The 25,215-nt window shown below is 39.1% G+C and overlaps 1 protein-coding gene across 5 annotated transcripts in view; it reads right to left on the minus strand.

The window, feature by feature from the left end:
- RBPJ (recombination signal binding protein for immunoglobulin kappa J region) overlaps positions 1 to 25,215 on the minus strand; it is a 147,077-nt gene that overhangs the window by 19,506 nt on the left and 102,356 nt on the right. For all 5 annotated transcript variants that reach the window (XM_048941447.1, XM_048941448.1, XM_048941446.1 and 2 more), the window contains exons 2-3: positions 7,100 to 7,138; positions 2,769 to 2,864 (exon numbers count right to left, since the gene is read on the minus strand). In XM_048941447.1, the coding sequence (XP_048797404.1) occupies positions 2,769 to 2,864; positions 7,100 to 7,138 (135 nt within the window). The remainder of the gene's footprint in view (positions 1 to 2,768; positions 2,865 to 7,099; positions 7,139 to 25,215) is intronic.

Consider the following 25,215-nt stretch of genomic DNA (forward strand, 5'->3'; position numbering starts at 1 on the left):
CATCATCTCCCAGTCTGCAAAATTTAAAGAGTGGAACAGAAGGTGGATGGTAGTTTCAGACTCCGTATTTACTTACAGGATACATTACTTGAGAAAGAATGCCTTCTGTTACTTAATGCTTGCTTACTAAGAGAGCACAACATAACTTACTCTCTATGGATCAAAACTTAACCAGATTATATGCATGCCATACTTTGGGAAACCTGGAATTCTGCCTGTTAGACGGGTAGGTTTGTCTACAGAGATGAATACAAAATAACTCACTTCAGAAAAGAAAAGCCATTTTTAGCATAAAAAGGGTGAAAATCTGATGAATCAGTGGAATAAAGCAGCCTTAAAATTTTACTAGTTCTTCTCAGTCCAGCAATATGAAAAACCAAAGGAACTTTCTGCTACGAATATAACAAGCAATAAAAAAACAAGCAGCTGATCAATCAGTTGCACAAAGTGCATACCTTGGGGGCGCACAAGGATGCAAACAGTAACTAGTATTCCTGTTTATGCTGAGCATCAGATAACAGGATGCCAATACTCATGGTAACAGTCAAAGAGCTATCAGAACTGTACCAGAGATTGAAAAAAGAATTCTCAGCACACATTCCAAACATCTATTCCATCTCTGTACCAGAACTGCGATCAGGTCATCGTTATAACAAACACCTGCTTTCCTGACTTATTTTGCAAAGCTCCGAAACCCTCTAAATTTCATTGATGTGCTTCCTTTTCTGAGCAGTGAATCTAAGATACCTCCTGTGAACAAACACAGTGGCGCAAATTTAGGCAACTGAATTGTGCTTCATGAAATTGGAGGCAGTAAAAATGCCTCATTTTAGTTTTCAAGCAGTGAAAAGCTAACTACTAATTTACAGAGTTATCAATACCTGAAAATTTAGGCAATATATGTGTCAAAGTGACTACAGCAGCATCAAATGAGGTATGCACATTATTTCAGGCAAAGGGAATTTAAGGTAGCATTGACTATGAAATCTACATAGGAGTTTCCAAATAGTTAAATATTAGCAAATATTTTGAGGTTCTTCAGAACATTTGAAGATTTCCAAACTCCAGTGAAACTTTCAATAACAAAAATTAAAAATGCACTTTATCTTTTTATTTTATACCTTCTTTTGATGCAATTTGATTTCTAGAATGATGAAAGACAGGGCAGGTTTGCAAAATGTTCCTGCTCTCATTAACTGCCCTGGTCCCAGAAGAAACAGACTGAAGTTACAAACACGCTGCTTGGAAATTAGTTTTACCATCATCTGGCACACATCTCATTTTAGGTGAGTAACATGCTGAAATTATACACAGTGAGTATTAACTATGCATATCTTTTTCATTCATTCATTCTCATGCCTTCCTGTAGATTCTGTTATTTACCTATTATGCAAATTGTAACATAACAAAACTCAAATCACTTTGAAATTACTTGGGGAAAAAAAATCATCCACAAATAGCCACCAACACTCATCATATCTACTCCAGACTTAAAAATGGAAATTTTAAAAATATACATGTTAGGAGTTTTATTTTTTTACTATAAAACGGTGAGGAATGGAGAAATCATTTAGGCTTCCTTCTGTTTGTATTTCTCTTCCCTCCAATATTTGATTTAAAGTTAGACAATAAACTGAGATCATCATCAAGCTAGTCTGCAAAAAAAAAAATTTCGATTATGCCTTCAATCATCACAACAGGTTCTTTCTGCTCTTCAAGATGATGCCTATAATTACAAAATCCAACCAGTGAAAGACTAGACAAGCAGCTGTATGGTGTACAGTTCTACTACTGAGATGGGAAGTAAAGAAAGGACCCAGCTTAGGTTTTCAGTTATCCCTTTCAGAAAACAACAAAATAAGAACCTCCTTGAAACTCACATCACAGAATCAAAGAATTGCAGAGGGTGGAAAGGACCTCAAGAGACCAAGTCCAATCCCAATGCTAAGGTAGGTACCCTACAATAGGTCACAAAGGTAGGCATCCAGATGGGTCTTGAATATCTCCATAGAAGGAGACTCCACAACCTCACTGGGCAACCACTGTTCCAATGTTCCATCACCCTCACCATAAAGAAGTTCGTTCTTTCATCTGTTTGTATGGAATTTCCTATGTTCAAGTTTTAGGCCATTACTCCTTGTCCTGTTGCTATACACCAACAAGAAGAGCCTGGCCTCATCCATTTGCCTCCCACCTTCCTTTAAGTATTTATAAACACTGATCAGATCCTGTCGTCTTTCCCCCAGACTGAAAAGACCCAGGTTACTCAGCCTTCCCTCATATGAGAGATATATGAGAAATGCTCCAGGACCTTTATCCTTTGCAGTCCTCTCTTGGACTCCTTCTAGGAGATCCCTGTCTTTTTTTTTTTTTTTTTCTTCAACTGGAGAGCCAAGAACTGGACACAGTATTCTAAACATGGCCTCACAAGAGCAGAGTAGAGGGGGATGACCACCTCCCTCAACCTGCTGGCCATGCTCTTTTCAATGCATTCCAGATCCATCAAAGCACCATTACAGCCATTTCAGTCCAATGGAAGAAAAAGCAGCCACAGATAGAGAATCTGTAGGCAGAATCAGGCATAGCTAAGTTGAATGCCACAATTATGTACTGTGCTGCAAGCCTGTAGCATTTATCTGGACATCTTTCGTTTCATTTAATCTTCTTCTGACTACAGCACAACCTGAGGAATTATATAATGGACATCAGACCACACATTTCAGTTTCCCTAGCTTGGAATTGTGGATGGATGTCAGAGAGAGACTTACCTTTTTTCGTTTCCATATGATTTCTGAGCAACTTTTGCATGGAGTATTAGTACTGTTTGATCGCCTCGCTCCTTAAGGTAATTTCGCATTGCTTCCCTAAAAATTAAAAGACAAAATAAGCTTTGAAAGTTCTTTTGGTTTTATTTATAATTACAGTAACTCAAGGTCAGCTTTAGGACAAATCAAAAAACAAAAAATTCACCTGGAATTTAAAAAAAAAAAAAGACAACTGTCAGTATATTAATAAGTTCAAGATAGATGTGAGGTTGTTTTTTTTTTCCTAAGACAGTTGCTTCCTTTCACTCTGCAATTATCATGTATCAAGACAGCACCACAGCAGTGGTTTGTGGTCATTTATACTTACCACTACATTTTTCAGAAAAAAAATTCTGACATAAAATCATTTCAATGTCCTTCACTACACCACTCTCAATGTCTGACTTGATAAAATACCGTGCTATGAATACTTGGTTAGAACACACTTTCTATATTGGCTGAACAGAAAATATTGTGGGTTTTTTTGCCTTTTTTTTATAAACATTATTCACTGAATTAATGCTTTTGTCATCTATGTCAGTTTTCTTTCAGTTATGAAGATAAGTAAAAGTTTAAATTCTTCATTTTTTGATCTAGATTTCTAGAGAAAGGTTTTGATTTCTTGCATACAATCAAGTAAAAAAAAGAGATTTTTTCTATCATTCATCATCATTGTATGATGACAGAAGTCATATAAAAGCTATAATTACATCAGACACACCAAAAGACATTCCTTGAGAGAAATAAGAGAACAATACGCCCTATCATTCTTCCGTGTATCAATCTAACTGTTCACAAAGTACCACGCCAAATTCAACACCCTGGGGTTTAGCTGTGTAAGAGCGCTGACAGATTATTTTTAAGTCCCTGGAGGAGCCTTTTGCAGGTTGAATGCCCATCAGCACACTCATCTTCAAAGTTACCAACCATAGAAACAAACTCTGAATTTAACAGGAAGTCATAAAGAGATTAAACCTTACAGAAGAGGAATTTTTTTTTTTTTGCAAGCTGCACCCAACTGTTGAATTCCCTTTAGAGAGGTCAGAAACACCACAATAAACCAATGTTTTGGAGTCTTTGTAAAACTTTTCCAGCGAAAAATCCCAGTAGATAAAAACAAAATTTTTTTCCAGAAGAAACCCCCTACAGTTTCACAGAGGAAAACAAGTAGATGTGCTCAATTCTGGGAGCCTCACTGCAAGAAAGTCATTGATGCTCTGGAGCATGTCCAGAGAAGGGCAATTAAGCTGGTAAGGGGTCTGGAGCAGAGGCATTAAGGGGACTGAGGAAGCTGTGATTGTTCAGTCGGAACAAGAGGAAGCTCAGGGGAGACCTTATCAATCTCTACAACTACCTGGAGGTTGTAGTGGGCTGAGGGTAGGCCTCTTCTCTCACGTAAACAGTGACAGAACTAGAGGGAATGGCCTCAAGCTGCAATAGGGGAGATTCAGGCTGGACATGAATAAATACTACTTTCCCAAAAGAGCGGTCAGGCACCGGAATGGGCTGCCCAGGGAAGTGGTGGAGTCACTGACCCTGGAGGTGTTCAAGGAATGTTCAGGTATTGTGCTAAGGGACAAGGGTTAGTGAGCACTATTGGTAATCAGTGGATGGTTGGAGTGGATGATCTTGTAGGTCTTTTCCAACCTTGGTGATTCTATGATTCTATGAGGGGGACAAAGGAAGAAATGACAGCCCAGCTTTGCTAATGATGTTCTGTAAACTCTTGCATTGGCCACGTCTGCCTAAGATCTGGATCAGTGCACTAGATTCTTTGTGAGCAGGGGAATATAGGAGCAAAGATCTCAAAGTTGGATTAACTTGACCTATTTACTCTTAACATTAGTAAAACTGATGTTCATCCATGACAGCATAAATTACAAGAACTGCCTTAAACTATATAGACACACTATTTACAATCACTGTATACAAATATTTTAAGGCATAAAATGTATTTCATTGTGAAGTTATTCTTATTTAACATATTAGCTGCATTTAAGTAAGTTAGCAACTTTTCATCTAAGAATTTGAAATTCTTAGATTATGAATAACAGTCACATTAAATAACAACTGTCATATTAAAAACCTTTGGCTTGACTACCATTAAACAGCAGCTCAAAGCCTACAATCCACTCACTAAAATGCTAGGTGCTACCTAATGTTTCTTTAGCACTGCGCTAGGAACAAATACTGCCTCTTCTATTCATGTGTTGCTACAACATATCTGTACAATCTGAGCTCCTAAGAGAACCAGGAATGTTCCCCTCCAACTCCTCCCACTGATAAAAGAAAAATATCACAATTCTCACAAGGTTTCTTTTGTTATTAAATGACAAAACTCTCCAGAAAGGTTCTACTCTTGCAATTTACATCTTATCACAAAAACAACTTGCTCAGTATGAACGGAAGTAGTATTTTTATTGTCAAGGAACTTGTACAACAAAATGAAAAAGAAAGTTTCGGCATTTTCTAAGAAGTACATGCCTGAAAAAATACGTCCCATGTTACACTGGAGAGTTAGCATGAGGAATACATTCTAAGGTTGACAGGACTGCCTAAACAAAAAAGCAAACTAATTTCACAGTAATTGAACTAAATGCCTTCAAGGGTTTACACTTTTTTTTTTTTTTTTTAAAGCATTACAGAAAAATTGCACTCTTAAAAATGGGTGACTCCTTCTATTTTTAGCATTTTTCTCTTCAAGAGAAAAAAAACTTAGGCAGCTTTTGCTTCTAGCTCTTCTTTATCAGGACAAAGTTTATATGTTACTGCTCTCAAGGATGGCAAGTAGCTCCTAGATGCATATCCTTTGAGAGTAGGAAAATCTACCTGGCATATCTAATAGCTAAGATCCTGCACATAAAAGAGTTCCTACACTAACTAATCAAACTCATGACAATGTAAGTTAAATGACATGACTAGATAGTCGATTTTGTCATTCTTGTTAAATCACAGAAGGTAAATTTAATCATTAACTTCAGGGTGACACCAACAGCTGTTAATGCTCAAAATAAAAATTGATTTATGACTTATACCAGTATGTTTAAATATCCCTGAAAATAGTTAGGTCAATCGCTTTTAAGTCAGTACAGAACTGTTTTGTATTGAAATCAAGTTTAATAATCACACAAGCTATCCTGAAGCTTATTCAGAAAGGCAACGAGAAATATTCCCAACACAAATGCTTATGTTTTCCTGCCACACTTTACATAAATATCATAATTTGATTGGACAAAGAGAAATGGTTTCAAACTAAGAGAGAGGAGATTTAGAATTGATAAAAGGAAAAAGCTTTTTAGAATGAGGGTAACGTAGCACTGGTACAGGTTGCCAAGAGCAGTGGCAGATGTTCCATCACTAGTGACATTCAAGATCAGGCTGGATGGGGCTCTGAGCAACCTGAAGACCAGGTTTTAGACCTGTAGGTGTCCCTGTTTGTTGCAAGGACTTGGGCCAGAAGACTTTCAAGGGTCCCTTCCAACTCAAATGACTCTGCGGTTCTGTGATTTCATTCAGTAAGATGTAGGCCAGACAATCAGCTTCCATGTTCTTATACAGCAATACTATCACACCAAACAAAAAAACTGTGAATGTTACACACTGCAGAGGATTTGAAACACAGTAGCTGCTTTTGATGGGCAGTTTGTGGCACAGAACAGTAAATGTTAGCACTGACTGTATTATCACAGTTTGATAAATTCTGGCAGCATGTAGTACAAATGCTCCTCGAACAGCCGACGAGCGGTTGAGGCACACTATTCCACAGCCTCTTTGATCTGATGATGGTACTATATTCAACTTATCTCTGTTCAGGCTTTACCAGAAACTGGTTAAGACCACTCCTTGACAGCACTGAGTTAATTTTGCCCATACCTGGAGCATGACAGCACTGAGATAATAGCTGAATTTTGGCAGTAAAGAATCCATTTTGTATGGATTCACAAATTACTTTTACCCAGTAAAAGATATCCAGCTCATTCCTGGCTATTTAAAACTAAGCAGATTCACATCCAGCAGAATGATCTACAATAACTGATACATGAATTCAACACAACTTAAAAAAAAAAAGGAAGGCATTTTGATTATCATATTAAACTACTGACTCTTCAAATTTTTAATTCTGGCTGCTGACTGCATACAATGATCACATTTTTTTCTCAGAAGCTTTCACATTTTAAATTGTAGGATAAACAATTCGCTTTTTTTTTTTTAAACTTGGAAATCCTTTGGGAGATGGAGAAGGTAACTTGGGAATACTCAATCAAAATCAAAAAATGAACTGCTTTAATGCTTACCTGGTGAGCCGTTTCGGTTGAGGTCGCTCTCCAAATTTCCTGAAAAAAGAAGAAGTTGTTAATTTAAAACCAAAATGTTTAGTCATAGTTTTTCAGTGAAACATTAGCCCAATTTTATGATCTCTGACAACATACTGGTGTATTTTCTTTGTAGTTTCCTAGCTAGACTATGCCTCCTTCCAACTGCTTTTCCCACAAAAGCAGAGGCGCTTTTTAATCAGAACAGACAAATTTCCTTGCTGAATATCCACAAATAATAAAAAAAGATTTCATTTATATTAGTTGTATGCAAAGCAAGTCTTTCATTTATCTTAAAATTATTTTTAAAAATGTCTCCAGCATCTCACTCCTGACTTTTTATTACACTTTCTGCAAATTACTTTTTCTCTAAACTGCTTTCACAAAGTTAAGATATCATAACTATGTAAATAATCAGAAGCTCTCTGCCACAGCATTGACCAGAACAGGCAAAAAGCAATTATCTATAAACAGAAATTAACAGGCCAAACTGACAAGTCGTCGTGAATTCTCCTTATTAGGGTAACTTCTTAGAAATCTGCTTCTTACTACTTCTTACAAAAAAGGATGGCAAAGTATTTCATGCGTGCTCATACAAAATTATACCAAAAAAATCTCTCTTGTGAAACATAGCAAATTATAAGCAAGAAATATCGTGCTATATATTGAATGCTTTTTAGTCATAAAGTGCTTTCAGGCAGCTCTAGTGCTTTTATATCGCTCTTGAGAGAGGCTATGTTCTTTATGCAAGCTTTCTAAAAGTTATCTTACGCTAGTTGAGACTGAGTTCCATCAGACAGACCCATTTTCACTAACAAAAAGAGTCAGGTAAAAGACCTGCAAAAATAAAAAGCAAAGCTGTAGCAGCAGCATACATCTGCAATGTACATCTGCTCAACCTGCTAAGGAAGTACAACCACACGCTAAAATGAGGACAAAGAAAAGAGGAAAAAAAAAACAAAACACTTATCAGCTTTAAGACAAACATCTAACAGGCTTAGCTTAACACTTTTCTATCTAAAAATAAACCGGGGCATAAGAGAACGCATCTGCTGCCAGTGCTCATAAATATCGCTGCAACTTGCCCAGCTCTTTGATACGCGGGCGTATCTTTGCCTTTGTGCTTCCAGGATAATGAAAATCCCACCTCTGATATTTCCCTACGCCAGCGCTGGAGGCTCCCCAGGCCAAGAGCTGGGATGGGGAACTTCTCCTTGCATCGTTTAACCATTTGCACAGTCCATCTGCCCTGAATGACTCGATACATTCGACTTTCATTTCAGTAATTCTCCAGATGCGCAAAGCGTAAATACATAGCTCATGTAATTTTCATTGGTAAGCAAAACAGTCTCTGCTAAAAGGCAGTAACAAGAACATTCAGCAGGGTGCAGGATTCTAAGTTATTTTTCATGTCTCAAGAAATCCGCATTGTGGTCCCTCTATACAGAAGAGCTAAGTAGAGGACTGAGACAAATTAAGGATTTTTTTTGCTTTTCAGTTTAAACAATAAAATTAAATGCATCTGAACTGACTTAAGCTCCGTTCACATTTTGTTGGTGTATTGCTTACTTATTTGCCTTATTTTAAGCTAAAAGAAAACAACAACAAATTCTTGCCGCACAACTTGTCCAGTAGATCTTAAAATTTAAAATACACAAAAAACATGTACTTCACATTTTTCTCTGCACCACTGCACTGTCATATTTGTTATGCAGAAAACTAACTAAACATCCCTAACAGCTTTGAACTTTGGCAACAGCATCAGTTACATACACACGGGCAGGTGCTACAATGAGAAAGTCAGGCTCCAAAACCTTAATGTTTCCTACCATCTACCTTTTGCAGACATGCTGACCTTCACCTCCCAGGCACATCAGAGCCACTGACACCTCCCCCTACCCCCAACTAACAGAAGGTGTGCGCCCCCACCCCTCCGCGCCTCTGTGGTTCCGTCCTCTCCATAATGTGGGAGCAGTACATATGGCAGAGGATTCATCTCTCTGTGACTCACCGACTAGACAACAGATTACCCTTAAGCTATTCTCTTCAGACAAACAAAACCCCATAGATTAGCTGTCTCACTTTGAGTAGAATGACATTCAATCACTCTGCACCTTTTAATTCGTAAAGAAAGAAAGTTAAGAGGTGCCTACATGGAGCAAAGGAGACAACATGGTAGTTGCACCGCAGCCAACAGCTCCAATCCAAGATGAGGACACAAGGACACCTGAAACTGCGTGACACACAGAAACCACAGACAAGACTGCTCATTCTTTAAGGCAACATCTACTCATGCACAGCTCTGGGAGCAGTAGATTAATTCCCCTTGCAAGTACACTAATTGCAGCCTAAAAAAAAAAACTGTACAAACCTACACAGAAACAGAACAGTTGCAATTATTGCAACATAATAAATCCCATCCTCTAAGTACCAACAGGCCCCTTCCTCAGAGACAGCACTGAGTCACACCAGAAATGCACAGGGTCCCCTTCCAGCCCACCAACAGGACCAGAAACCGAGCTCCAATCACTGCATGCATCGCCATCAGCCACATTCCAGCTTCCCCCAGCCTGCTCATCCAAACTGAAGTTAATGGTTTCGTTCTAATCGCCTTGTGAACACAGGTGCTGCCTGTAGCAACATGAATCTTCTGAACAGATGCAAACTGAGTTCAGTGAATCTTTTGCTACTCTTTCACTGTCCATATGGGGCAAGGTAGAACAGGAGGTAGCCACAAATATTTACTGTGGTTCAATTTTTGACTGTGTAAACTCAGCTTCTACCTCTTCAATAATGTCACCTTACAGAATATCCTCAGTTGGAAGGAAATCACAAGGATCATTGAGTCCAACTCTTGACTACATATAGAACCACCCAAAATTCAAACTTTATGTCTGAGAGTGGTCCAAACACTTCTTGAACTCAGGCAGCTTATTGCCCTGGGGAGCCTGTTTCAGTGGCAAACCACTTTGTGGTGAAACATCTTTTCCCAATCCCCATCCTGACCCTCCCCTGACACAGCTCCACACCACTCCCTTGGGTCCTGTCACTGCCACCAGGGAGCAGAGATGTTGACCAATGACTGGTCATGGTGCATCCTACCCTTGATATTAATAACCAGCACATTCCTGCACCATCCCACATACTGATGTGAACACAATATATCCCACAGCAGCCATTATATCCAGGATACCAACTTTTTAGTCACGTTGCATAATGCAAGATAAATAAATAAGACATGAAACAAGACAGGAAGTAGCAGGTGTATTACATAGGTTGCTCTAAAAGTAATGCCTCCTATTTATTTCCATGGAAATAACAACAGATACAGTGTACATAACAACACACTACTTGAAAGAGCAAATTCTCAGCTATAAAATACTTTTTCAGCAGTCACCTATTAGCTATGGTATTTTTGCCAGCAATCAACAAGAGCCAGTATGTCACACTCATAAAAATCTGCACCAGGGGAAGTGACCCACTGTTTCACAGCTGCAATGACAGTGTTCTTATTAGGAGAACGTTGCCCATGCAATGTCTTTCATCAGCACAAAGAGACAGAATACTGAAGGAGTCAAATCCTGGACTGTACAGTGGGTGAGGTAGGACAGTCCAGCCAAGACTGGCAATCTGCTCCATGGTCTTCAAACTGGAACACAGCCTGGCATTACTGTGTTGTAATAAAGGTTGTCTTTTTTTCTCTGGCCTGACTCTGGAAGTTCGAGTCTTCAGCTTAGTCAGCACTGTGGTGCAGTCAAAGTTGACAGTTTGTTCAGCTACCAGGAAATCCAAAAGAATCACCACTTTCCTATCCCAAAAGACAGTGCTTTACCTGCCAAGGGCTATCTTGAACTTTCTCTTCAATGGGGAATTCAAATGTCCCACTCCATGGACTGTTGTTTTGACTCAGGCTTGTAGAGGTAATAATATGTCTCGTCACTGATAGTGACATGATCCAGGAAACTGGTTTAATAGGTCCAGACAGATATGCATAGGGTGTTTTCTCAGTCCCTGTGTAAGTATTGATGGGATCAAGCATAAAGAGCTTGTGATATTTCAATGTCGCTATCTTGTTTCAACAAACAGAAGCCAACACTCAGCTCATACACAGCTGCCTGATCACACACCACCTACACACATCGATGAGCTGATCAAGACGCTCTTCATTTTGTGGTGCGAATGACCATCAGGAACATGATTTGTTCTGTCACCACTGCTGAAATGCACCACCCATCATCTCACTGTTAATCCGTTACTGGGTCTCCATAAACATTCAGCAAGAATTGATGAATGTCAGTCAGTGCCAATTTTTCCACACAGCAGAATTCAGGGACGCACCTTTGCTTCATACACACCTGTGTATCAGATGCCACAGGACAGACTGCCCCCTGCTGCCATCTGTCACACAGCAACAAAATGTAATGGAATATTGGTGGGAAGGTTCAACCTCTACTGTCATAACACCAATATCTGCCTCTGGCATTGTCAGCCAACATCATAAGACAGGAGGCATTATGTTCAGACTGTCAGAGCAGCTCTCACGCATTTAATTGTTCATCTGGTTTGCTCTTTCCATACATTTTCAATTTGCTATAGATACTTGTATTAACAATACAACCAAAAGTGAAAAAAAACACCAGCAACTGCCATGCAGAGGGCTTTTTTATTTTGTGTTACTAAGGATTTGCAAGCGCAAGAAACACATTATCAGCAGTTTGGTGCTAAATGACAGACACTGTACAGCTATGACTGCCTCTATTTCAACCTTTCATATGTGACTGGCATGTTAAAACACCAGTTCAGTTATTTCAAGGGTACCTGACAAACTTGGCAGCAATTGCAATATTTTCCTTATTTTCGATTTTTCTTGGATTTCACTCTTCTGGGATTTCTTTTTATATTTAACACTACTCTTACTCCTCTTTGTCTACAACTTGAAAATATGCAGATTGATGGTTAAAAAAATATGCAGGAAACTACAAATATATATTTTTTCTTCTACTGGTCATTAAACAAGCAAAAAATATGTAATGTGCAGGTCTAAGTATAAGCTACATACAATTGAATGTTCACTTCTCAACTGTACTATCCACGACTGCTTCAGGTGTGATGATCTGAAATGCCAGACATACAGCCAAGTTACCGCTACAATTCATGAACAAATTCAGTGCAAACTGTTTTCCCAACATACTTGCAATTGCAAACATGAGCACGAGCATTAGGCTCGCCGTAATCTGCTGCTGCAGACAGCTGCACCTGTTCAAACTATTATTTTCCCAGTTCTGTATTTTCTCCAATCACCACTTTATACTCTATTACTCCATGTATTTTACTAATGATAGTTTACATGAATTTCACTTGTTCCTTCTGCACTACAGAAATAATTTTACTCATACATCAGGACCCAAGTCATTCCTCTTTTCAAATCTATCTTTTACACAACAATTCCCAGTTTCTCACTACTTAAACTTCTCCACTGAGAAGTGCAAGCAATGGGAAACAAATTTACTCCCTTTACATGCTATACCTGCCTGCCTCTCAAGCTACTGCTGAAATAAAGAAGTGCACTAATATTAACCTTGTTTTGTTCAAGCTTTAATATTCTCAGGTTAGGTAAAACAAAACACAAAATACATGGTGCATTTCAAATGTTTTCAGAAAACATGAGAATGTCATATCCTACTTGGAATCCCCCACTCAGATACACCAGATTATAGCTTTCGATTGCTGAAAGAATGGGAAATCCCAGCGTTTCTAGCATCTACATAAGAGCACAAAGAAAGTAAATTTATCTGTTCCTCTATGATACAACTAACAGTACCCAACTTTCTTCTGTTGCTAACCTTAACTATTCTGACCCCTCCCCCCCCAACCAGTGACTGCATTTCAAGGCTTTGGAAGGACAAATAATTTATTAAAATCAACTACATTCTGCCATTTGGAGGAACAAAAAAAAATTATGAAAAGATCCCAAGCTGTTTCAATCTCAAGTTTGAAAACCGGTGGTCACTACACTGCTCAAGCATCCTCACGCCTAGAATATGAACTTTGCATTTTCCCAGCACTGGCCTTTCACTAAAAACAAAGTTTTTACAGCCCTTGAGAAAGTCCATTCACCTTTATTCACTGAGCTGGTTAGCCTTCAAAAAAAAAAAAACAACAAAAAACCAAAAAAAACTTCCACAACAACCAGACAAACTTGAACAATTTGCCTTAAGAATTCTGTCTTCACTTAGCCTATAGTCTGACATGCTTTTTGGCATATAGCATGAATGTCATTGATCTTACAGTAAATAATGGTCTCCAGAGAGGGAAAAAGAAAAAGGGAGCTGTCATATTTGAATACAGTAGGAGTAACAGCTGAGCAGAGCGTGCTGGTGAGGCCAGCATGGGGGGAAGAGAACTGAAAACGTGAAGATATGAGCAGCAAACTGAGACTTGCTAGGTGAGAATGGGCCTGAGAAGCACATTATGGAAAATTCTGATGCTTCCAAGGCATCAGACAAGCCTTACTGAAAATAAAAGCAAAATAGTTGACTTACCATTAAGAACTCCAAAACACATGATAGCAAATATCCCTGTGGTGATACTTGCATGAGCAACTCTATTTTTGCCTCATGCAAGAATCTTCACGGGTATTGTAAATTAAGCCCAGCAGGGAGTTAAGCGCCATACAGCTGCTTGCCCTCTTCTCCCAGCTCCCCGTGGAACAGGGGAAGAGGTAAAGAGGAATAAGAAGCAAGAACATTCGTGGGCTGTGATACTGTTTAATAAATGAAGGAAACGTAGAGGAAGATGAAAGAAAACAAGAGAAGCCATGCAAAGGCAATCACTTGCCACCTCCCACAGGCTGATGGATGCCCAGCAAGCTCCCACACAAAAGATGTCTGAACTGCCTAAGTCCCTCTCTCTCTTCCACTGCTGAGCATAACATTAAGTAGTAAGGAATACATCTTTGGTTAGTTCAATTCCTCTGCCTGCTCATGTTCCCTCCCATCCTCTTCCATACTCCCAGTCTGTGAGGTTGGGTAAGCAGCAGGAAGGCCTTGATGCTGTGCAAACACCGGTCAGCAACAGCTAAAGCACTGCTGCGTTATCAGCGCTGTCTTGGTCACAAATCCAAAACACAGCACCGTACCAGCTGCAAGGAAGAAAATTAATTCCAGCCAAGTCAGACCCAGTATAATGGGAAAACTAAAGGAAAACCACATGTTCTCTGCACAGGAACCAAGCGTGAGATTTCGAACAAGCACAAAGTGCTCATTCTATTGGTTAAGTTTCATTCCCAAATGTCCCGCTGTCAAACTATTTCCAACTGGACCTTCAAACTCGCTGGTGTTTTAGACCAGTAGAGCAAAGGCCTATCATTTTTCCTGAATAGCAAAACCGATTTTTTGTCTGGCTCCGTGACAGCATGTATCACAGCACTTGCAGAACATTTCATAGGAACTCTTTAATAAACTGTAGTAGATGGCTGTAATCCCTCAGTATGGATTCTGGAAACAATCCACAGACAAGGGTTCAGAAGGAAACCTACCCAAAGAGTTATCATCCCGTGGCTGTTTAATACAACAGTTCCAGCTCCTGCTCCTGAAGCACAAACCTCTCATCACTGTCAGACATGAAATACAACAATCACTAATCCAGGACAGCATAAGGCCCAGAAACTGATTAAGTGGCAAGTCTCACTTGCCTTAAACAAAGCCGTCAAATAATTGGCTTTGAGACACGTACAAGATACTTATTAGGGGACAGTGATGATTAAGAATACCAAATTAAATACATAAAGTTTTACTTCCTCAGAGGAGGTCTGGGGGAAACAAGGCTTGAAATAGAAGGAACCTAATGAAAAGATCTTCAGGTTTTTATAACATCTCTAGAGACGTTTCAGAAAACACCAGACTAGCCAGAAAGAAAGAACATACGAAATTTCAACCTCTGCTCTCCAACAACGTGAAGTGACAATGAAGTCTGATGAGAGGTTAAATTTAACTGCCAGCAACTCTAACTTCTACGGAACAGTTGGTACCCAAAAGCCATTAAATGCGACAAGAGGGGGTAAGAAACATTTCATAAAGGTTAAGCAGCATACTGCAATCTACATAGCAAGATTCAACTATTCCGGGTCAGCCTCATTTTGTCTTTATACATTCCTAGCTACTACATGTGAAAATTTCTACATTTACTACTTACAACTGAAGCTGCATCAACAGTATAAGAAAAAAGCCAGCAGATGTAGGTTTAAAAACACAGGAATTTTTTTTCTTAGCGTAAATCTATTTTCCTGTGAACTTTCTGTGAAGACAATATGCAAATGCTGAAAATATTTCTATGCACTCACCTACACAACCATATTTTCTCACAGACGTTAGAATACAACTCCCTAGAGAAAAGATCATCTATCACTAGACAGCAATATTCCATCTGTTGGTTTCACAGACACAAAGAGAATTCCTAGGTATTAAAGGCCATTAGTGATCCTGCATAAGCTGGCATAGAGAAAAGAATACAAAATTTCATACAGTGTTTTCCTCTATGATTGGTCTGTTAATTACACATTAAATATATCTGCTGATTCACATCATTTTCCATGTTTGCTATTGGTGCTACCTGATACATTTGATTTCTTAAGTCCACCTCATTTCTACTGATGATTACTATTGAGGTTGGAAATGCAGCACTGTTACCAACTGCCAACTCAGAAAGTGGAGGATTGACACAAAAAAATCCAACAACTCAATCATCCTGAAGGACGGAGTTTTTAAGTGAATAATAAAAAGGAAACTGGATACATAACACAGTTAAGTTGGGGAAAAACACGAACAGTTAAAAATATTCATGTTCAAGCAGAACATTTCACACTTAATTTTTACATGGATGCAAACAGCAAATAAATGAACAATAAAAACAGTTAAAAGAAAGATGTACAGAAGGAAACAAAATATGTTCACTATCCACAGGTCAGATCACAAAGAGAAAGAGAAGGTTGTACTACCAGTAACATCCAGTGCTAAACAAACAACACAGAAGAAGCATCAACTAAAAAGAAAGAATCAAAACAAAATTAGACTGTTAACAGATAGGACAGAAATAATTATTTTCTCAGTCACTCTATTCACTCAGCCTATGATTCCACACATCCTTACCTTTCACAAAGTTCCACACAGAGTCAATTTTCTCATCCCCCAACATCTCACATGCATTTTTCTTTTGCCCTCCACTGAAACCTTTGTAGTTTGTCATCACATAAAGCCAGATAGCCTAGCACAACCTAACCTACACCATGGCTTTATCTACACAGCGTTTTAGAGAAAGGAGTTTTTCATTCCTTAGGCTACTCATATCTTAAACATGATATGGTCTTCTATTCTTATGGTGTTCTATTCTTTCCTTCCATTTTGCAGAACCACAGATGATGTTGCTGTGCTACTTCCTCAACAAAAATATTGCCATTATTGGCCATTATTCAGTTCCATGAAAGATACATAAGACACTGAAGACTCATTACTCTGCAGTAATGCATGCACCTTAAGAGCATACATTTCTTTCTTTTGCTAAGAACATACAGAGATTTATGTTAGAAGACATAAGTATCTAAAACCAAAGATATATGAGCATTCCAGAGGCTCTAATTTCTTCAATCAGATCAACGTATGAGGTATAGCAGCTACTGAACAAGTGACGTGTGTTCCCTGTTGCTCCCACCAAGTGCAACAGTGTTCAGAAGTCCCATCCCTCAGAGCCACTGCAACCATCAGCACCAGGCTTTCCTCAGCCACGCAGCAGGCCCCAGGCTGGCACACCATTCAGGACAAACACAAGAACCTGCAGCATGGCAGCAGGCTCACGCTTCCACCAGCCAGCAGTACTTAAGCCCTGAACCCAGACAGAGCATCTGCTATAATGAACACTGCTATAAAGACTTTGTTCTGAAGTTTGATCTACTTTTAAAATCAGCCATGGTTTTCACATCCACATGTAACGTACAGTCCTCAAAAAACTTGCTTTGAAGTATTACTCATCCAATCTACTATCTTTTCCTATCCACTCTACAAAAGGAGATAAAATTAATCAAACCCTCACCACTTCACAATGCTTAAGGGATGTGAACACCACCAGCATTTCTGCTTCTCCTGAAGTCCTCCCTTGCAAGGAGCACCCAATGAGTGGTCAAAGCTGTGCTCTGGCACTTTGGCAGCAAGAAGCACAGCAGCCCTGAAGTCACAAAACAAGAAGGATTTTTGACTGATACACGAAGCATTCACTCTCTTGAAGGAAATGAAAAAAGACCCACCTGTTCCAGGGTGAATACCACCAACCACGCACTCTCACATCTCTGTACTGCATGATCCTGTACTGCTTTGTATCCTTACCGAGTCCTCAAGCACAGGGAACATGTTATGTGCATGTAACAAATCCACTGTGCACCACTATATACACTTCTGGCACTATATCAAATAATAGGACATAAATGCAATAGAAAAAAATGGTTCATTTAGTCACGCCCTCTCACTGGAGGTCACTGGTTCAATTAGAAACTCCCTCTCCCTTTTCTGACCTCTTTCATCCTCCCACATTGCTTTCATTATTGTCCTCTCTCATTTCCAGTCCCCATAAAAAGAAAATCACAGAACTACAACTGCAATTTAAATACAGCTTGCACTGTCATCAGTGAAAAGGCTGACTTCTGAACAACTTAGAATAGCAAGCAAATTCACCAGTTTATACTAGCCTAGCTGCCTTTAGGAAAAAAAAAACCAACAACTTCATTTAATAAATATCGTGATTTCACGATTCTAAAAATCAAAGTCAAGCCCAATTGAGAGAGAAATCACACAACTATGCCACAATAACACAAGAAAACCCATAACGACAACTTATTCAGGAATCAGAAAGTGACTAAACCTGTTTTAATAGATGTATTTTCCCTGCTTTGATATTTGCTGTAGGTACCTGTTGCAAGAACCTCAAAAATCTCAAGTATACTAAAAAAGGTAGAAATAATCTCCTTAGAACATTAAAATGGTAAGACGGTGCAAAGTGTAAGAGACACCATCAAAAAGGACTCCATTTATAAAGATTCCATTAAATACACATGCTATTTCTTTTTGACTGATTTCCTGATGTTGGCTCAAATGTTCATGGAAAACTGCAATTTGCACAGGTTTACCTTAGCAGCTGAAAGAGTCAGCGTTGAAAAATCAGCATAACAACAGAATCTCAGTCTCTAAAACATATTTGGCTCAGCTATGGCAACTGTGTAAGGAATGTGTAATATAAGGCTAATTACTTTTATCTTCATCCACTCAAAAAAAAGACTATTAAGAAAAAATAAAGTTAGTGCATGTTGTTCAAACAGTTAGCCACTAAAATAATGGTAAACTGCTAATACAAAAATAGTCTGAGCAGAGTTTCACATTCACAGCTTTCAGTGACAACTACTTTGCTGAGCGTACAGTGCTTAGGATTCCTTTTTTTCCTCCAGCCCTGTAAATTTCCCACTGCATCTCACCTTGCGCATTATCTGCAAACAGATATTTCAACAGAGGTTGATCTTTATTTCTTAAGAAAGTGATGCTATGTCCCCTACTAAACCATAATTCAAGTTACCAGCTGGCCTTTAGTAACGACAACAAAACCAATCAGCTCTCTTGTCTTTTTAATAAAGTAATTTTCTAAATACAGCAAGAACACAGATATTGAGTAATAGAACAGTGCTTTTTATGGTTACTAACTGACCATGATCACAAACAAACAAGATTTAGTCTGAAGCAGAGCAGTTTTAGATGCATGAGGAATCAATTTTTAAAAGCCTACTGACTGTTGCTTCTGATGCCTAACATTTGACAAAAGTCACAAATTAGACTCAGAACAACACTTTTTAAAACTAGGCTGCTGACAATACAAGAACCATTCTCTACATTATAGTATCTGAGGCTTTGCTCAACCTTGATTTCTCTCCCTGTCTGCATCAATGTCTGCGGCACCCAGAGAACAGCTTCTTTTCTCTAAAGAGACCTTCCAGCCCACTTCTAGCTGGGTGAGCAGCATTCATCATCTGTGCAGAAGGCAACTTATAAAAAGTAAGTTAAGAAACAAAAAGCACAAAATAGGTTTATGGTTTTCTTTGAATTGCCACTTCAGAGTAATGCCAAAAGTACCTCGCAGAAGCAGAAATTGTGAATGACTTACAAGGAAGTGGTAAAGAACCATACCAAACTTAAAAAGGAGGAAGATCCTCAAAAAGCCAGCCTAACCTCACTAACCATAAAGGCATGTATGTATTTCTTTTGAACGGTTCTTGATGAAATAAGTGGTTCTTGACAGGGAAAGTCACTGGTCAGCTCAACATTTCTAATTACTGTTCTATAAAATAACAGGTTAATAATCCTTCTGTGTGCTTTTTCTTACCCTTTACTACATAAGCTAAGGAGCTTCATTACTTCAGTGTAGTGTCCTATCAGTACAGGGCCCAAGGAGAACACACTAATCTGTCCCTAAGGGGCTTACAGTGTCCCTGGCTGCCAGGACCACTCCAATCTCCTCAACCAGCTTCCACCACACTGCGTGCAGAGCTCAGCCCTGCCCAGGGAGCCAGCTCAGCCCACCCATCTGTCACACCCTAATGCACTGGGAAGCAGGAGACAGAAGGCAAAACAGGAGTTTTGGTTACATAAAGTTGTTTGCTCATCTCAACAAACTTGATTTAACAGAAGCCAGAGAAGACACTGTAACTCTCATAGAGAGGAACTGTGTGCAAGAAAATAAAACACAGAATAATTAAGTTTCCTAGAAGTTAAAAAAGTGAATAACCCACACTATTTCAATTCTTGAGTGACTCAAATCTGTTGTTAAAAACTGAAAAAAGTTAACCCTTTTGAAAAGGAAAATGACTTCAAGAAAACAAGTCTTAAACATAATCAAGAGATTAGTGGACTAAGACCCTGAGCTGAAGTTTAGCTTCGCACAGGACGGGACTGTCACCCAACTGCAGCCAAAACTGAATGCAAAATGACAGTGAGTGCACTAATACCTTCACAGTCTCAACAAGCCCATCAACAAGTTCTTCTGTGACAGCTGAGTCACTACCTCTCAACTGCCTCTGTCTGCATTCGGTCAGGACAAGCAGACATCTACTCATGTCTCAGCTGCCCCCAATCTCAGCTGGACCACGGCTTCGCAACAGCTGCGCTGCTCTGTCACCACCAAGCACAGGTCTCACCAGCCAGCTTCCTTGGAGCTACCCTTACCTTCCCACACACCCAGCACAGCTTCCCACACACTGATTCAAATCCAGCCCAAAAACCCCCGGGCGGGGGGGGGTAAAGACAAGTGAGCTTTATTGATTCAGCAGGAATGCACTAAGCAGTAGCACCAAGCACAGTGCCACTAACAGGAACAGCGAGAGCAGAACGTGGCCTTCCATGAGAAGGTACACACCATTTTTATATGTAATTACATAATTAAAAAGGAATTTGTACACTGCATTTACTGATCTCACTCTAGGAACTGATACAACTCTCAGCCCACCAAAGTGAAAGTTTCAAAAACCACTTGTAAAAGTCCTTACTGTACTTTCATACTTCTAAAGAATACCTTTGGAATATACTCTATCATCTCCTTGCCCCAGTAAATCAGTCAGCTACATCAACCTTCTATGTTTTAGAAGGTTCTATAAAAACTAAACAAAAAACAAAAGAACACACAACGCCATCATTTCTGTTTCCTCTCGTCATTTCTTTTCCTCCTCCAACTTCCATACTGCAGTAACGCTTCCAAATGTAAAATGGAAGCAGCTCCTCCTAGTCATTAAAAGAAAATTACTGCAGTTATGTAAGCTTACATCTATGCAACTAGTGTCTCATCCACTGCTTCTAGATTTGTAGAACAATTCATAAATAATTATCAGTGTTAAATCAGAGAAGAGGTATCAGCTCATAAGCAGGTTTTCACGCACACAGTGTTCCAAACTGTCAAATAAAATTAGTCTCTTCAATAGATGTGATGACACAAAACCTGTGAACACGCATACTTTTTAACAAAGCTTTATTTGGCACCAACCTGTTCCACAAAATTACAGGTTTTCCTAGATTTCAGACATTTTCTTCTTGCATCACTCAGGAATTATGTGGTTACATTAACATTAACTGGGTGCAGTTGCAAAATGAGCTGTCAGTATCCTAGAATTAATCAATCTCAAGTATATTGTTTTGTAATTAAGCTTATGAATACTTCATCCCATGAATATAAAAACAGCAGCAATAAACACAGAAAAGAGGGAGAATTAGAGGCTCTTTTTCACTTTCTAGGACAGCTAAATCATGCAGAGGCCATTCTTCCTCAAGCCCTCTGTGCTTGTGCTGGCAGCACACAGCCAGGGAGCATGTTACAAAACAGTATTCTTAAACCTTTAAAGTCACACAAGATGGCAAAGTTAGGTGCTAGTCTGCCTGCAGTTCATAACACTGCATTTTAATAACAAACATATCAAAACATCTAAAAGCTTTGGTGGGTTTTTTTTTGTTTGTTCAATTGACTCATGGGTAAATTAAGTCATCAATTTAGACTTCAACTACTGCCACAGCAATAATAAAGGAGTGTTCCTACACAGGAAAGAGACAGAAACTCATATTCCCATTAAACAAATACTTGACTTTTAAAAGAAAAAGAGAAAACAGGCTTTTATTTAAAAAAAAAAAAAAAAAAAAACCAAAAAACACAAAAATGCATTTCTGATCAAAGCTAGACTTTCAATTACTGCTATTCTTAATTGCATAACTTCATTTTTAAAAACAAATTGCTACAGAAATTTAACTTCCACAATGCCTGCCATCAAATACAATAATATTTTTGTAACTGTTATTCTAAAATGGGTCAGGGATTACTGAACAGGGCAATTAAACTGACACTCTAAAGACACAACTTCACTCCTTATCACAGTACATTTATAACAAATAAAAAGTTTAGGTTATATGCCTGAGCTGTCAGCAGACTAACACCTTCTTTTCCTTTCCTCTGATATTACAGTATTGCAGTTCTACACAATTACACATTTCTCTTGCGCCAAAATAGCTTTTATAGCTATTTTTCATAAGAAAAAGAATCTGCAGAGCACAAAATGCAGAACAGTTATTATTGTCCATTTTTTTAATGGAAATTGCGTGAATCATACTTAATTCAAGTAGGCTTGCTTTTCAGGTTTGTCAAGTTTAAACTCCACACAGATGCAAATTACTGGTAAAACTTCTCCCTGAATGTTAATGAGGTACATTATAAACTATGAAGCCAACTTAACAACAAGAATGTTTTTAACATGAATTTACCAGACCCAGGCATTCTAAGCCATTAGCAGGACGTTAGAAGGAAGCTTTCCCAACAGTACTTAGATTCTACACGATCTTGTGCCCCAGTCTGCCACAGCAAAGATTTCCCAGAAAAATGCTTGTGCTGGCACAGATTTGTGTGTGAGGATTTTACTGCATGATAAGCGTGCCTAAGCAGTGCTGCAAAGGCTCCCAACTGCTGAGCTCTGAACCCAACCTCTTTTCAAAACATTGTCTCATCCTTTCAAGTACATTCAGCCAGAAGGGAAAGTAAATTGTCAAAGCTGTTTTGAAGTACAAAACCACCAAATTTAAGAAGGCATTTTAGTTAGCAACTACCACTGCCTTACTTATACCTTGCCTGGTTCAAAAATGATAGCCAGCAAGGGAATGCCAAGAGTGTAGGACATGGAATGCGCTGCTCGATGGCGAGATTTCCCTTCTGCCACTCCTGCTTACTGCTGCTCCAAACAAGGCAGATTGAGCTCTCCAAGAAAAATGGGAATCATGGACAAATGCAATAATTAAGGGCCAGAAATGAGGCAGGGAAGCCGAATTCCTGGGTTAAAGTGTACAGATGCCCACGCAGCCAAGACAAATGAACAGAAAAAGTTTCATTCTAAGCAAATTCTGGGGGTGACCTATATTAGGAACTGTGGCTTAGAGTTCAGCACTACAGAGAGGCAGGCAGTGTCTTCTTCCAAGCCACTAATGCATTCTGGAAAATACAGACATGCTTATTAGCCTACTGACTGCAAACACTCCTACATTGCTTTTGGTTCCCAGTTTATTAAAAAATTAATCTCATGTTAGAGAACTGATTATCTATCCTTGCTATAATTTTGGAACCCATAATTCATAATTCATGCTCTGAGTTCTACAAAAATTAGGGTCTGGGCAGACGTTTCCAAAATACTGATGTCACTGAAAAAGAAAGGCAGAACTTGAAAAGTGCCCAGCAATTTGTCATTTCCACGTGCCATCTGAACAGAGCACATTTCTGTCATCCCACACACTCGACTTTGCCCGTTAGGGATGAAGAAGCTCACAGTACTGTCCCATCAACTCTCCTCATCGTACAGGAGGAAAGTTCATTAGTCCTGCTGTTTGCAGAACAACACGACAACAAACTATTACTTGGCAATAACACACACAAAATACTGAACAAAATTCAGGTCAGTTCTGAAGGCTTTACAAGAAACTGTACATACTCTCAGAATAGCTTTCGTGCGTACAGAATATTCTGTTTCATCATCTAAGTCCTAAATATGTTATCTACATGCTGTTCACTCAGGCATAAGCAGCATAAAACCCTACTGTTAGCTGCACAGTAGGTTACAACAAGAGGGTCTCTAGAACACTAACAATGAATTCTGAAACGTAACTTAGGTATTGAGTTGCACACAATGTTAGGGAACCAGCCTCAAGTGAATTTTTAAATTAAAAAAAAAAAACACACAACAACAAGGGTTGAATTCTAAATCTACTTATGATTATAAACCTCCTGTAACAGGGATCAAATTATGTTATATTTACTAGCCCAAAGAAAGTCTAAATTCTGGCAATTTAAACACCAGAAAATTAATTCACTATGTAATCTTTTGTTTTAATTTTTTAATTTCCCTAGTGGCTAACAGGTTGTTGCAATAATTCTGTGCATGTGTCGAGTTACCTGCCATATTAGCTATGATGGTGAGTAACTCTTTACAGAGTTGGTACTGCTGTGGAGACAGAGGAAGAACTGCAGGGCTGTTTGTAGGAGGAGGGTAGCGGGAGAAGTGAAATGCAAGCAGCAGGTTTGGAAGCCTGAGGTATCTTTCACTTCTGCTTTGTACTTTTTCCATATACACAGGAAACTCCCTTGGGGGAGGAGAAAGACCAACTTCCCTACAGCTAAATACATGAACACATGTAAAAAAAGTAAGGCCGTAAGCCTTAAGTGTTGCCACAACTTTTCTTTTTAAGTGAAAAATTAGACAAAAACTTAAAATTTGAGGTAGCAAAATGTATTTTTCCTACCTCCAAAATACTGTCAGACAACAAAAGCCAGCTTTACAGAAGTAGAAAACTCAAGAAAAGCAAAAGAAAAGACCAGAATGCCTCCACAGATGAGAATGCACATTAGGATCTACTCCGGTATTTACACATCTCAGCCCCCTTCCCTTCATTTTCAGCAATTCTCTTTCTGATGTTGTGGAGTAAAAGCAGCACTGAGGAAGAAGTAGTGCAGAGCTGACAAAGTACACCTGAGGCTCAAGGCCCTCCGCTCCCACTGCTAGGGAATGTGTGGGCCATGCTGAGTCCACCAGACCACTTGCTCATCTCCAACAGCAGGATTAATGGACAGCAGAAGAGTAAGAACCAGACAAGTCTAGTTGAAACACTCTCCTTGTCTATGACTATTTTCAGTTCAGGGGATTTCTGAGCCCAATGCTGACGCCAGGAATGAACACAGCCTTTATTAATAACCGTACCCTCACATGATCTAAGCACGCTGTAGACAGCAAATGATGTATGCTACGTGCTTTGGGGTCCAGAGGGGCAGAGAAGAGACTAAGGGAGCATTCAACTATAACATAGGACTACCCTGATGTACAGGAGAACCCCAATGCAACAAGGCACCATCAGCATGATCAGAGTTTAAAGGTCATCCCATCTCAGAACCTTCAACATGCCAACAAAGGCAGTTCCACATTGAAGCAACACTTAAAAAGCCTGCAAATCACCTAGCCCAGCAGCTGCAGGCACTGATCCGAAGGCTGCAGCAGGATGCTA

This window comes from Lagopus muta, chromosome 4 (assembly GCF_023343835.1).
Source record: "Lagopus muta isolate bLagMut1 chromosome 4, bLagMut1 primary, whole genome shotgun sequence".
NCBI classification, from domain to species: Eukaryota; Metazoa; Chordata; class Aves; order Galliformes; family Phasianidae; genus Lagopus; species Lagopus muta.